General features: G+C 43.2%; 1 protein-coding gene across 19 annotated transcripts in view; it reads right to left on the reverse strand.

Annotated features, from left to right (window-relative positions):
* LOC123499386 (serine/threonine-protein kinase tricornered-like) overlaps positions 1–12,500 on the reverse strand; it is a 193,822-nt gene that overhangs the window by 45,194 nt on the left and 136,128 nt on the right. Inside the window, exon 2 of one of the 19 annotated variants that reach the window (XM_045247325.1) lies at positions 6,541–6,595. The exons of the other annotated variants lie outside the window; for them this stretch is intronic. Within the exon in view, the coding sequence (XP_045103260.1) occupies positions 6,541–6,574 (34 nt within the window). The 5' untranslated portion in view covers positions 6,575–6,595. The remainder of the gene's footprint in view (positions 1–6,540; positions 6,596–12,500) is intronic. 19 annotated transcript variants of the gene reach the window in all.

Below are 12,500 nucleotides of genomic sequence, written 5' to 3' on the forward strand. Positions count from 1 at the left end.
TGCCCCTCCATACCCCTATATCCCTTCACCCATCACCCTGTCCCCTCTGCTCCTCACTCATTCCCCTCCATACCCCTCTATCCCTTCAACCCCTCACGCTGTCCCCTCTGCCCGTTCCCTGATGCCACTCGTGTTTCGCCTCTCATATCAACGGCTCAGGTTGCCTCGCATGCTACACAGTTCGAATCGTGCCTCACAAACACCTACACTCTCCCCACACTGTTTTGAAATCTGGATAATCTTAATTCCTTCAGTACCGGGACACATTTTTACCTTGAGATCCGTGTACGATTAGACCCTTTTATTGACATTTAGGAAGGGTTTATGGAGGTCAGAAGATGAATGGCCAGTCTTCACTATTCTAATCCCCCACATAAGTTTCTGAAGCTGTTTAAAATGATCAAATACTCACCAGAATGAATATGGAAACGCGTCATGGTACTCACGGGAAAATCTTTAGGTCGATACTACTACTACTACTACTACTACTACTACTACTACTATTTGAGAAGTGGCAGATGCAGAGGATTATTTTCTTTATCGCTCCCACTGCTACTACTATTACGACTACTACTACTACTACTACCACTATAACTACTTGTAAGGTGGGTGTGGGTGGGTGTGGGTGGGCGGCTGCAAAGGGTCCTGAGTCAACACTTGGTGGGTGAGGCGCGGGTCAGGAGGCAACCCTTGAGTCAGCTTCCCCCAGGTTGTTTACAGTAACCTTCTGCTCCCCACTCTCCCCCTCCTCCCCCCCTCCATCCTTCCCTTCCCTCCCCCTTTCCCTCCTTCACTTCCTCCCCCATCCTTCAACATGTGGACTTGATGCCTTCCCTCCTCTCCCTTCCCTCCTTCACCTTCCCCATCCTTCTTCATCTCTCCTTCACCATGACATCCTTCCTTCCTCTTCTCTCCTCCATCCTCTCTCAATCTCCATATTCTTTCCTCCCTCATCCTTCAACATGTGGCCCTTCATTCCATCCTTCACCATTCTTTCCTCTTCTCTCCTTCATCCTCTCTCAATCCCCCTCTTTTTTCCTCCTTTATCCTTCAATATAGGGTGATTTTTCTTCTTCTTTCCTTCATTCTCACTCAATCCCCCTCTTCTCTCCTCCCTCATCCTTCAACACGTGGCCCTCCATTCCCTCCTTCACCCTGACATCCTTCTTTCCCCTTCTCTCCTTCATCTTCTCTCAACTCCCCTCTTCTTTCCTCTCAGCTTGACACCCTTTCGTTCTTTCTTTCATAAACAAGAGTCTTTTCCTTCACCCTCCCCACGTGGACGCCCTTCCTTTCACCTCCTTCACCCTGACACCTTCCCTTCCCCATCGCTCTTCCCTCTTCTTCACCCTGACCTTTCTTCCCTTCTTCACCCTCCCGTATGTGCAACCTTTTTCTACATTTTTCCCTTCACTTTCTTTAGCTTCATATAAACATCCTCCCTTCCTCCCTTCCCTTCTTTCTCTTTCCTCCTCCCTAACCTCCATTTCTTCCCTACGTGAGTCTCTTCTCTTCCTTGTTTCTTCCTTCCCTTTTCTTCACCTCTCTATTTCTCTCACCCCATCACTTCTCTTCTATTCTGATGTATTCTTCCTTCTTTCCCCTTTCATGTCTCCTCATCTCCACCTTCCCTTCAATTGTCTCTCTTGCATTTCATCATATTCTCTCTCTCTCTCTCTCTTTTTCTGTGTTAAATCCTCCCTTTTTATTCTATCATATATTTCCTTTTCCTTCCTTTCGTTTCCTTTCTCTTATCATATTCCCTACATCCCAAATTATCCTATTTCTATTCATCTCCTTCCTAACATTCTTTTCCTTCCTTCCGTTCTCTTTTCTCTTACTTTCCAATTCCTTATATTCTCTACCTCCTCCATTATTCTATTCACTCTCCTCACTCTCACTCCTTTATTCCTCAGCCTCCTTACAATCTCCCCTTCCTCTCCCTTCTCTCCTCTCACAATTCACTCAAGTTCCCCTCCCAGCCAGTGCCTTGCCTTCCAGCACACAGATTACACTCATATTCTTAAACACTTCTTCATGAGGGTTTATTTAAATTTACAAGCGTTTTTAGGGTGTTTTTTAAGGTTCTAGAGGCAGATTGACAAGATTTCTATACTACTAACTGGTGAAACGCTATTGAAAACCCCGCTTATCATCACTGTGGCCTTGGAAAACAGTCGTGGTGAGAGCAAAGCGTTCCTGAATACGGATCTTAACTCTCGGACTCAAAAGCCTTGGAGGGCAGACCAGAAGGCGCGCAGTCCCTCACCACCACCACCACCACCACCACCGCTACCACCTTCGAGTCACAAAGAACAGGGAGGGTGGCAGTGTATGGGTGTTGGTTGTCTTTGGGTGTTGTGGTTTGTTCTGTGTTGTAGTAGTAGTAGTAGTAGTAGTAGTAGTAGTAGTAGTAGTAGTAGTAGTAGTAGTAGTAGTAGTAGTAGTAGTAGTAGTTTTTTCTTCTTTTGTAAGGTTGATTTTGTTTTTGTTCTTGTTCTTGGTTTTTTTCTTTATTTTGTTTCTAGTTTTTTTTTTCTATTTTCTTGTCTTCATTCTGTTTCTCTCTCTTTCTATTTATTTTTCTTCTTTTTCTTGCATTCTTTTTTATTCCTTCATTTCTAGTTCCTACCTTTGCTGCTATTGTTCGTCTTCCTCCTCCTCCCATCCTCCTCTTCCTTTTATCTTCTTTATTTTTCTTTCTCCTCCTCCTCCTCCTCTTTCTCCTTCACTTATTACTTTATGATACCATTCCTCCTCCTCCTCCTCCTCCTCCTCCTCCTCCTCCTCCTCCTCCTTCTCTTCCTTTCACCCTTCATAATAATCCCTCCCTTCCTTCGTCTTATCATTATTATCCTTCTTCCTCTATTTCCCTCTCCTCTCTACTCTCTCCTCCTCGTCCTCCTCCTCCTCCTTTAACCCTTCACCATTATCTTCCTCTTCTTTTTATGATTATAATTATCATTCTCCCTGTATTTCTTCCTCCTCCTCCTCCTTCATCTTCTTTAGCCCTTCACCATCATCTTCCTCTTCGTCTTATTATCGTTATCCTTCTTTCTAGATTTCTCTCTCCTCCTCCTCCTCCTCCTCCTCCTCCATTTCATGCGGCACCTGTTGCACGTCGGGTTTGGAACAATGGAGTCTGTTCTCAATCGTTTCCTGGTCTTATCTTGACTTGCCCTTTAATTGGTTCTTATCTGTGTGTGTGTGTGTGTGTGTGTGTGTGTGTGTGTGTGTGTGTGTGTGTGTGTGTGTGTGTGTGTGTGTGTGTGTGTGTGTGTGTGTGTGTGTGTGTGTGTGTGTGTGTTACTGTTTTTTTATTTTTTTAAGGGCGTTTTTTTTTAGTGTGTGTTGGTTCTAATGATTTCCTGCGTCATTAATGCAAGAAAAAAAAAACACGAGAGAATTTGTCAAGTCATCTCCGTGGTGGCCTTTGAGAGTAGTCCTAATGGCAGCCCAAATACGTAGTAATCTCAAAATGCCTAACCTAACCTAACCCAACCTAACGAAAAATTATATAGTGTAATCTAACCTAATCTTACCTTAACCTTACTAAACCTAAGCAAACTGAACCTAATTTAACCTAACATTACCTTATCTTAACTAAACCTCACTTCACCTCACCTCACCTCACCTAACCTTACCTTAACTAACTAAACCTAAGGAAATTGAACCTAACCTAACCTAACCTAACCTAACGTATCTCAATCTCTTCTCATTTCATCTCACTAAGTCAACTCAAACCTAACTTAACATAACACCACGTGGCGTAACACAACCTCAGGCAGGGAGCGGCTGAGAAAGGCTAGGAGAGGTTGGGAGAGGGTGGGAGAGGCACGGGAGAGGCTGGGAGAGACTGGAAGAGGCAGGAAGAGGCACGGGAGAGGCTGGGAGAGGCAGGGAGAGGCAGGGAGAGGCTGGGAGAGACTGAGAGGCAGGGAGAGGCAGGGGAGTGGCTGGGAGAGACTGGGAGAAACTGGGAGAGGCTTGGAGAGGCACGGAAGAGGCTGGGAGAGACTGGGAGAGACAGGGGGAGGCAAGTGACTGGCTGGGAGAGGTTTGGAGAGACAGATACACGGAAGAGAGTTGCAGAGGTAGGAAGAGACTGGGAGAGGCAGGGAGAGGGTGTGAGAGGCAGCGCGGTGGTCCTTCTACATTTATTTGGATAGGGACGTTCAACACACATCCCTGAGCTGCCGCCGCCCACATCCGCCTCTCCCGCTCACAATAGCAGCGTCCGGGGGGTCGTTGGGAGAGGGAGAGGGAGAGAGAGGGAGAGGGGAAGGTAAAAGGGTGAGGTTGGTGAGGTATAAGGGAGATGGGAGAGGAGGGTGTTGGTGACGTGGGATGAATAAGGGGATGGGATGGGATGGGAGGAGGAGAGGAGAGGAGAGGGAGAGGGAGTGGCCACGTGTTTACATTGTAGTGAGAGTGGTATCAGTGGCCCGTATGCATTTTAAAGGGAATAAATTAACACCAACAGCAGGAAGTATATGTGGTGAGAGGGGGATGACATCATGACACACACACACACACACACACACACACACACACACACACACACACACACACACACACACACACACACGTACTACCAGGCAGTAAGAAGCACTACTAATACTCCTCGGTCAAAAGTCAAGTAACATCCTGCACTCACTCCCATCATAAACTTCAATTCGTAACCTGAACATCCTGAGTCTCCTCTACTCCACACGTGAGGGAATCTGAACTCTTGCTGGATTAAAGATCAAGATTAAGTAAGAAGGGAAGATTAACCCTCAGGAATATTAGAAAGTATGAAGGAAAGTAAGTAATATGAATGTTTTGACTAATACAGCTTCCTCGCCTCGTATAAGCTTGAAGTGAAGGTTTTGAAGGGTTAAAAGGACACTCGTAGCAAAAAAAAAGTGTCTGTAGTAAACTATTTTAATGCTTATGTTTTTTTTTTATAAGTAAGGTAATAATATAAACATATTTGACTGCTACATCTTCGCCTTGTGTAAGCTTAGTTGAAGATTCTAAAAGGTTAAAATGACACTGACAGCAAACAAAAAGTGTCTATAGTAAACTCTTTTCAGGGTTTTTGGTTTAATTTTTGATGAGTAACGTAGTAACATGAACCTTTTGACTGCTACACCTGCTTCGCCTCGTGCAAGCTTAGGTGAATGTTATGAAGGGTTAAAAGAACACTCGTAGCATAAGAGATGTATAATAAACCCTTTTTTAATATTTGTGGTTTATTTTTTGATGAATAACGTAAGATAAGCGTCAGTCATATTAACCTTCGCCTCGTATAAGATTAAATAAAGTCTCTGAATGGTTACAATGACACTTATAGTAAAAAAAAAATGTAGTAAATTTTTTTCTTGTGGTTTTTTGGTTCAATTCTTGAGTAACGCATCGCGTCAGTAATATTAACCTTCGCCTCGTATAAGATTAAATAAAGTCTCTGAATGGTTAAAATGACACTCATAGTAAAAAAATGTGTAGTAAACCTTTTTCTTGTGTTTTTTTGGTTCAATTCTTGAGTAACGTATCGAAAAAGTTGCTAATTTATACTATGGCGTGTTAACTCTGGCGAGAACTTTGAAAGATTACTGTACACGCATTGCAAGAAGAGTTAGTGTGTGTTTAGTGAAGGATTACTAATATTTGTAGTTTAAGCTTCAATGAGTGAAATCCCTTAAGCTTCTCGTAAATGTCACAAGCTGCGTATGATCGTCTAAGTTGTAAATATAAGTGGAAAAAAAATGTTGAACTAAACTTTATATAATTCAAGATGTTTCTCCTTCAATTTAGTCCTTTTTTTGACGTTTCTCCTTCAATTTAGTCCTTTTTTTGACGTTTCTCCTTCAATTCAGTCCTTTTTTTTGACGTTTCTCCTTCAATTCAGTCCTTTTTATTACGTTTCTCCTTCAATTTAGTCCTTTTTTTGACGTTTCTCCAAGTTTTTTTTGACGTTTCTCCTTCAATTCAGTTTTTTTTTTTAAGACTATCAGAAATATAGTAATTGTAATGCAGTTCCTAAGTCTTTAAATCTCTAGTTTGTATTTATTGATTCATTTGTTATTCATTTATCTAGCTTTTTGTTTGTATTCCTTTATAATTGTGATTGATTTGTCTAGCTTTTCACGTGAAGGCAAAGCAGGAGGTATATCACACAACTATCCTCACTGTTAGGGAAGTACGGAAGGAAAAAAAACACAACACAGAACCACGAAAAAGAAAAAAAAAAGGAAGAAAGAAAGAGAAGGAAGAAAGGAAGAAAGAAAGAAACAGAAAAAGAATGAGAAAGGAAGGAAGGAAGGGAGGGAGGGAAGGAAGGAAAGATGGAAGGAAGAAAAAAAAAGAGAACGAAAAAAAAAGAAAAAAAAAAACAGGAGCCAAGGATATAGAGCTTACACGAGGCGTCACCAGTCGAACAGTTACAGGTTACAGGTTACAGGTTACAGGTTAGAGGGAAATGAGTGGTCGTTACAAGAGTTCTGGCCTGCACTGCGCTACGAGAGGCAAAGAGGCAAAGAGGGAAAGGGGACTAACCAAGAGGAAGACACCAGCTGTACAGTCCACCCATGACGACGCTCTGTCAACATACCTGCGGGAGGAGAACAGGGTCTTAGTGGTGGTGGTGGTGGTGGTGGTGGTGGTGAAAGTAGTTGTTGTGAGAGTGACAGGAGAAGGAAAGTTGTAGTGGTGGTGATGGTGGTGGTGGTATTTTAGTTGTTTTTTGTTGGTGGTGGTGGTGGTGGTGGTGGTGGTGGTGGTAGTAGTAGTAGTAGTAGTAGTAGTAGTAGTAGTAGTAGTAGTAGTAGTAGTAGTAGTAGTTGTTGTTGTTGTAGTAGTGTATGTAGTAATAATAACAATAATAATAATAGTAATAATAATAATAATAATAATAAATAATGATATTATAATAATAATAATAATAATAATAATAATAATAATAATAATAATAACAACCACTAACCAATAATTAAATAACTACAAAGAACAAACGAACAAACAAACAAACAAACAAGCAATTCACCACACACACACACACACACACACACACACACACAACAACAACAACAACAACAACAACAACAACAACAACAACAAACACAACACAAACATTAAAACTATCATGCTAACTCAATAACACACACACACACACACACACACACACACACACACACACACACACACACACACACACACACACACACACACACAAGATGCGAGGCCAGGGAAGGGAAACAGCTACGAGGACGAGGACGAGGCACTGAGAGACAAGGCGGAACAGAGGGCGTATCAACAGAAGCTATGGTGATGCTGGCCAAGGCTACGATGACGCTGCCGTGGTAGTGGCGAGGGCAAGACAAGACTGGGCAAGGCTGGCAAGGCTGGGCAAGGCTACCAAGGCTGGGCAAGGCTGCTGGGCAAGGCTGGGCGCGATGTCACGTCGGCAAACAATGACCGAGGTGAGAGAGAGAGAGGAGTAATTCATGCTATCATCTCCTCTCTATCTCTCACTCTCACTCACTCATTTAGCCTATCACTACTTCCTTCCTTCCTTCCTTCCTTCCTTCCTTCCTCCTTCTCTCCTCTTATTCGCTCGTCTGCACGTCTATTTTTTTCTTGTTTTTCTCTCTTCTTTCTTTGTTTTCTTTTTCGTCTCCCTGTTTCGTCTTTCTCCTCTCCTCTGTAGCGTTCTCTTCTCTTCTCTTCCCTCATCTCCTCTTAATTTTCCTCCTCCTCATTCTTTTTTTTTTTCTGAATTGCAACTTTCTTCATTCATACATTCTCCACCTCTTGTTCTCTTTCTCTCCTCCTCCTTCGCATTATCTTTCTATTCACTATAGTATCATCATTTTCATTCACTTCTCATTTTCCTTCCATTTCCCTATTCTCCCTTTCACCCCTCCACTTTTCTTTTTCTCTTCCCTTCACCCGCCCTTTCTCTTCACACTCTTCTTTTCCCTTCAATACAGAAATCTCCCTAGACTCTCACTTAGTTATTGCACGAAGGAAGGTAAAGTGATAAGGTTAGATTAGATAAGGTTAGGTTAGGTTAGACAGGTTAGGTTAGGTTCTATAAGTCAAGACACGATATTAAGTCTCTTTTTAATGACCCCCTTGGCTCTCGGCAGTGTCTGGGAAGCGAGGCGCCGTAAATAAAATAACACAACTCAATTACTCTCCATCTCTCCCGCGGCGTCACTCTGGGAAGCGTGAAATGGTATTAGTGAACAAGATTAACGAGATTATGCCAGACACTTCCACCAGTTTTACACGAGAAGGAGGAGGAGGAAATACGAGTAACAGATTAAAACGAGGAAGAATGGCGAAAATAATAAGAACAAGAAGGAGGATAATGATCAGAAGAATAAAGAAAAAATGAAATGAAGAGGAAGAAAGTAAAAGAAAAGGAAAAAAAAAAGCAGAAAATACGAGTAACAGATTAAAGCGAGGAAGAATGACGAAAAGAATAAAAACAAGAGTTAGGATAATGATCAGTAGAATAGAAAGGAAAATTAAGATAGAAAAGAGGAAGGAAATAAAGGAGGAAGAAGGAAAGAAGAAGGAAGAGGAAAACACGGATAAAAGTTAGAAGACAAGATGGAATAAGGAGAGAAATTAGAAGATAGACAGGAAAGGCAGCAGAGAAAATGGTGAGGAGGAGGAGGAGGAGGAGGAGGAGGAGGAAACACACCACTGACCTACTTGCAAGACACGAATTAAGAAAACATTTAAGGCAATTATTTGAGAGCAGCTTGACCCCGCCTGACCCTGGAGGAGGAGGAGGAGGAGGAGGAGGAGGAGGAGGAGGAGGAGGAGGAGGAGGAGGAGGAGGAGGAGGAGGAGGAGGAAAAAGGGAATAGAAGAGGCAACGCAATGAAAGAGAGAGAGAGAGAGAGAGAGAGAGAGAGAGAGAGAGAGAGAGAGAGAGAGAGAGAGAGAGAGAGAGAGGGGCTAACAAAGACAGGAAGAAAACCGAATGGGAGGGAAAGAGAATGATTGATGGAGGAGGAGGAGGAGGAGGAGGAGGAGGAGGAGGAGGAGGAACAACACCCCTTGACCTCCAAAACACAAGGTCACCATCACCACCAGTTCTTCCTCCTCCTCCTCCTCCTCCTCCTCCTCCTCCTCCTCCTCCTCCTCCTCCTCCTCCTCCTCCTCCTTCTTCTAATCTTTTCCTCTCGCTCTGATAATCTGTTTCGCGTTCTCTCTCTCTCTCTCTCTCTCTCTCTCTCTCTCTCTCTCTCTCTCTCTCACTTCTTATCACCCTTAGTCTCTTTTCAGCCGAGAGAGAGAGAGAGAGAGAGAGAGAGAGAGAGAGAGAGAGAGAGAGAGAGAGAGAGAGAGAGAGAGAGAGATGAAGGAAAACCAGGTAATTGAACAAGAAGGGTGAAGTAAACTGTTTGGCTCTCTCTCTCTCTCTCTCTCTCTCTCTCTCTCTCTCTCTCTGTTACCAGGCATTAAAAATAGACCGAACATGAGTCACCACAGCATGAGAGAGAGAGAGAGAGAGAGACTGAATTACATAGACTAGGTTCAGGTGTAGTGTGTGTACGTGACTTAGGCTCTCTCTCTCTCTCTCTCTCTCTCTCTCTCTCTCTCTCTCTCTCTCTCTCTCTCTCTCTCTCACTCTCTCACACACACAATGGACAGTTTCACCTTATGTCTCTCTCTCTCTCTCTCTCTCTCTCTCTCTCTCTCTCTCTCTCTCTCTCTCTCCCAGTTCATAAAAGATATTTAACAAAACACATCACTTACGTCATTCTCTCTCTCTCTCTCTCTCTCTCTCTAGGGGGTATCATTACTTTCGATCTCTCCTGTCTTTTCTTTCTCCATTTCCTTCTTTTCTTCCTCCTCTTCTCTCTCTCGTATTCCTTTTCTTCCTCTTCCTCCAACATTCTTCTTCTTCCCAACTTCCTTCTGTTCTCTTCATTCTCTCCTTCATTTGTTATTAATACATTCTTCTCTCCTCCATTCCTAGTTTATCCTCGATCGTCATTTTCCTCCTCCTCCTCCTCCTCCTCCTCCTCTCGTGTTTTCCTTCCATTCTAGTCTCCTTTATTTTCCCCTTCTTTCTTCCTCCTCCTCCTCCTCCTCCTCCTCCTCCTCCTCCTCTTCTTCTTCTTCTTCTTTCCCTTATACCACATCATCTTCTTTCCACTAAGAGTACAAGTGTGTGTGTGTGTGTGTGTGTGTGTGTGTGTGTGTGTGTGTGTGTGTGTGTGAGGTGTGGGTGCACGTGCGCGCGCGTATAGGGTCACGGCAGGATCAATAGTGAAACGATGTCAAGGTCACGCGAGGAGGAGGAGGAGGAGGAGGAGGAGGAGGAGGAGGAGGAGGAGGAGGAGGAGAACGGAGGGAAAGAGAGTTGCAGAAACAGGAGGAGGACAAATAGAGGAGATACTTTACTATCTCTCTCTCTCTCTCTCTCTCTCTCTCTCTCTCTCTCTCTCTCTCTCTCTCTCCACCAGCGCCATCACCACCTACGCAGCTGTACCTAACTACCTTCTCTCTCTCTCTCTCTCTCTCTCTCTCTCTCTCTCTCTCTCAACCTCACTTCTGGTTTTACTAAGATGAATGTGTGGAGAGAGAGAGAGAGAGAGAGAGAGAGAGAGAGAGAGAGAGAGAGAGAGAGAGAGAGAGAGAGAGAGAGAGAGAAATTTCACACACACACACACACACACACACACACACACACACACACTGATACATAGAGAGATAGAAGTCGTCATGATATGCTTAACTGATTAAAATGACGAGTGTGTTTGATGAGTGAAGATGAAAAAGATTGACAAGTTGTAGAAAATGAATAAACATAAATACTTGAATGAATAAACAAGTAGATAGATAGATAGATAGATAGAATGATAGATAGATTGATAGATAGATGAAGAGACTGACAGGTTAAAATAAATGAATAAAACCAGATACGTGAGTAAATGAATAAATAAGTAAATAGATAGATATAGATAGATAAATAGAAAAAAAACTGACAAGCTGAAGGAAATTAATAAATATAAATAAGTGAATGAATGAATAAATAGATAGATAGATAAATAGATAGACAGAAAAATCAAGCCTAAGAAAGATAAGAGGAAGGTGCTAAGCTAAAAAATGGAAAGAAAGGAAGTTTGAGGTCAGAAAGGTGGGAAAAAATGAAGTTTGAGATTAAAAGGCCATAGTAAATTGATGATCCTTGGCCATTAATCCCTTGTGTACCATGTCGCGTTTCCATATTCACCCTGGTTCAGAAACTCATATGGGGGGTTAAAATAGTGAAGACTGAGGCCATTAATCTTCTGACCTTCATAGACCTTACGCAATGTCAATCAAATGGTCTAATCGTACACAAATCTCAAGGTAAAAATGCGTCTCAGTACTGAAGAAGTTTAAAGGGCTAATAACACAGCAGAGGGATACAGAATACAAGATAATACAAGCACAACAAACCTCGTCAGCCAGCGATTACCTCAACATGCAAGGCGGTCACAGGTAAGCCGAGCAGGTGAACACTACAGCGGGGGATGCCTAGCTGGTGGGGCGGGGGCGGGGCGGGGGGGCGAGGTGGGGAAGGAGTGGATATGGTAGGCAACTAGTATTGAAGGTGTATTGAAGTAAAGAGAGGAAGGGAGGGGGAGAGGGGAGGGAGCTTGTGTATTTGAAAGTTATGGGGTGTTTAGCTTAGGTTAGGAAGGGGGCAGAGCTAATTAGTAAGGGGGGTGTATTGAAGTAAAGAGATGGGACGGGAGGGGGAGAGGGGTGGGAGCTTGGGGACTTGAAAGTTAGAGGTATTTTGACCAGTTAAGGTTAGGTTAGGTTATTCAGTGGTAGATGTAGGGAAGGAAGGGTTAAATACTAATGGTTTTTCTTATTTTGTCTAGGTTAGGTTAGGTTAGGTAAGGTAAGGTAAGGTAGGGTTAGGTTAGGTTAGGTTAGCTTTCTAAAGGTAACGTGATTCTCAGACATCCTTTGTATTTTGTCAGATTCATTTTCTCTTTTTTCTTTTCTTTCTTTTCCAATGCAAGTCTTTCCTTTCCGTCTTTCTTTTCGTATTCTTTTCTTTCGTTTCATAACACAAGACAAGTTATTTGAATGTTCACGTGTAGTTCTCTCTCTCTCTCTCTCTCTCTCTCTCTCTCTCTCTCTCTCTCTCTCTCTCTCACCCGTAATCTCATCACCACCACCACCACAATCACAGCTCCCATCACTGCGTCAACCTTCACAACACCACCAGCAGACCTCACCTTGCAACCTCACCACCACCACCACCATAACAAAGACGCATTTCAAAACCACAAACGTTAGTCTTCACTTCACTTTTAACACCACAGCAGTTGCCAGGACCTTCACAGCATCGCCGCCACCTCACCACCACCACCACCACCCCCCCCCACCACCATAACAAAAGACGCATTTCAAAACCACAAATGTTAGTCTTCACTTCACTTTTAACATCACAGCAGTTACCACGACCTTCACAGCATCACCAGCACCACCAC

Source organism: Portunus trituberculatus, chromosome 49, assembly GCF_017591435.1.
Source record: "Portunus trituberculatus isolate SZX2019 chromosome 49, ASM1759143v1, whole genome shotgun sequence".
Lineage (NCBI taxonomy): Eukaryota > Metazoa > Arthropoda > Malacostraca > Decapoda > Portunidae > Portunus > Portunus trituberculatus.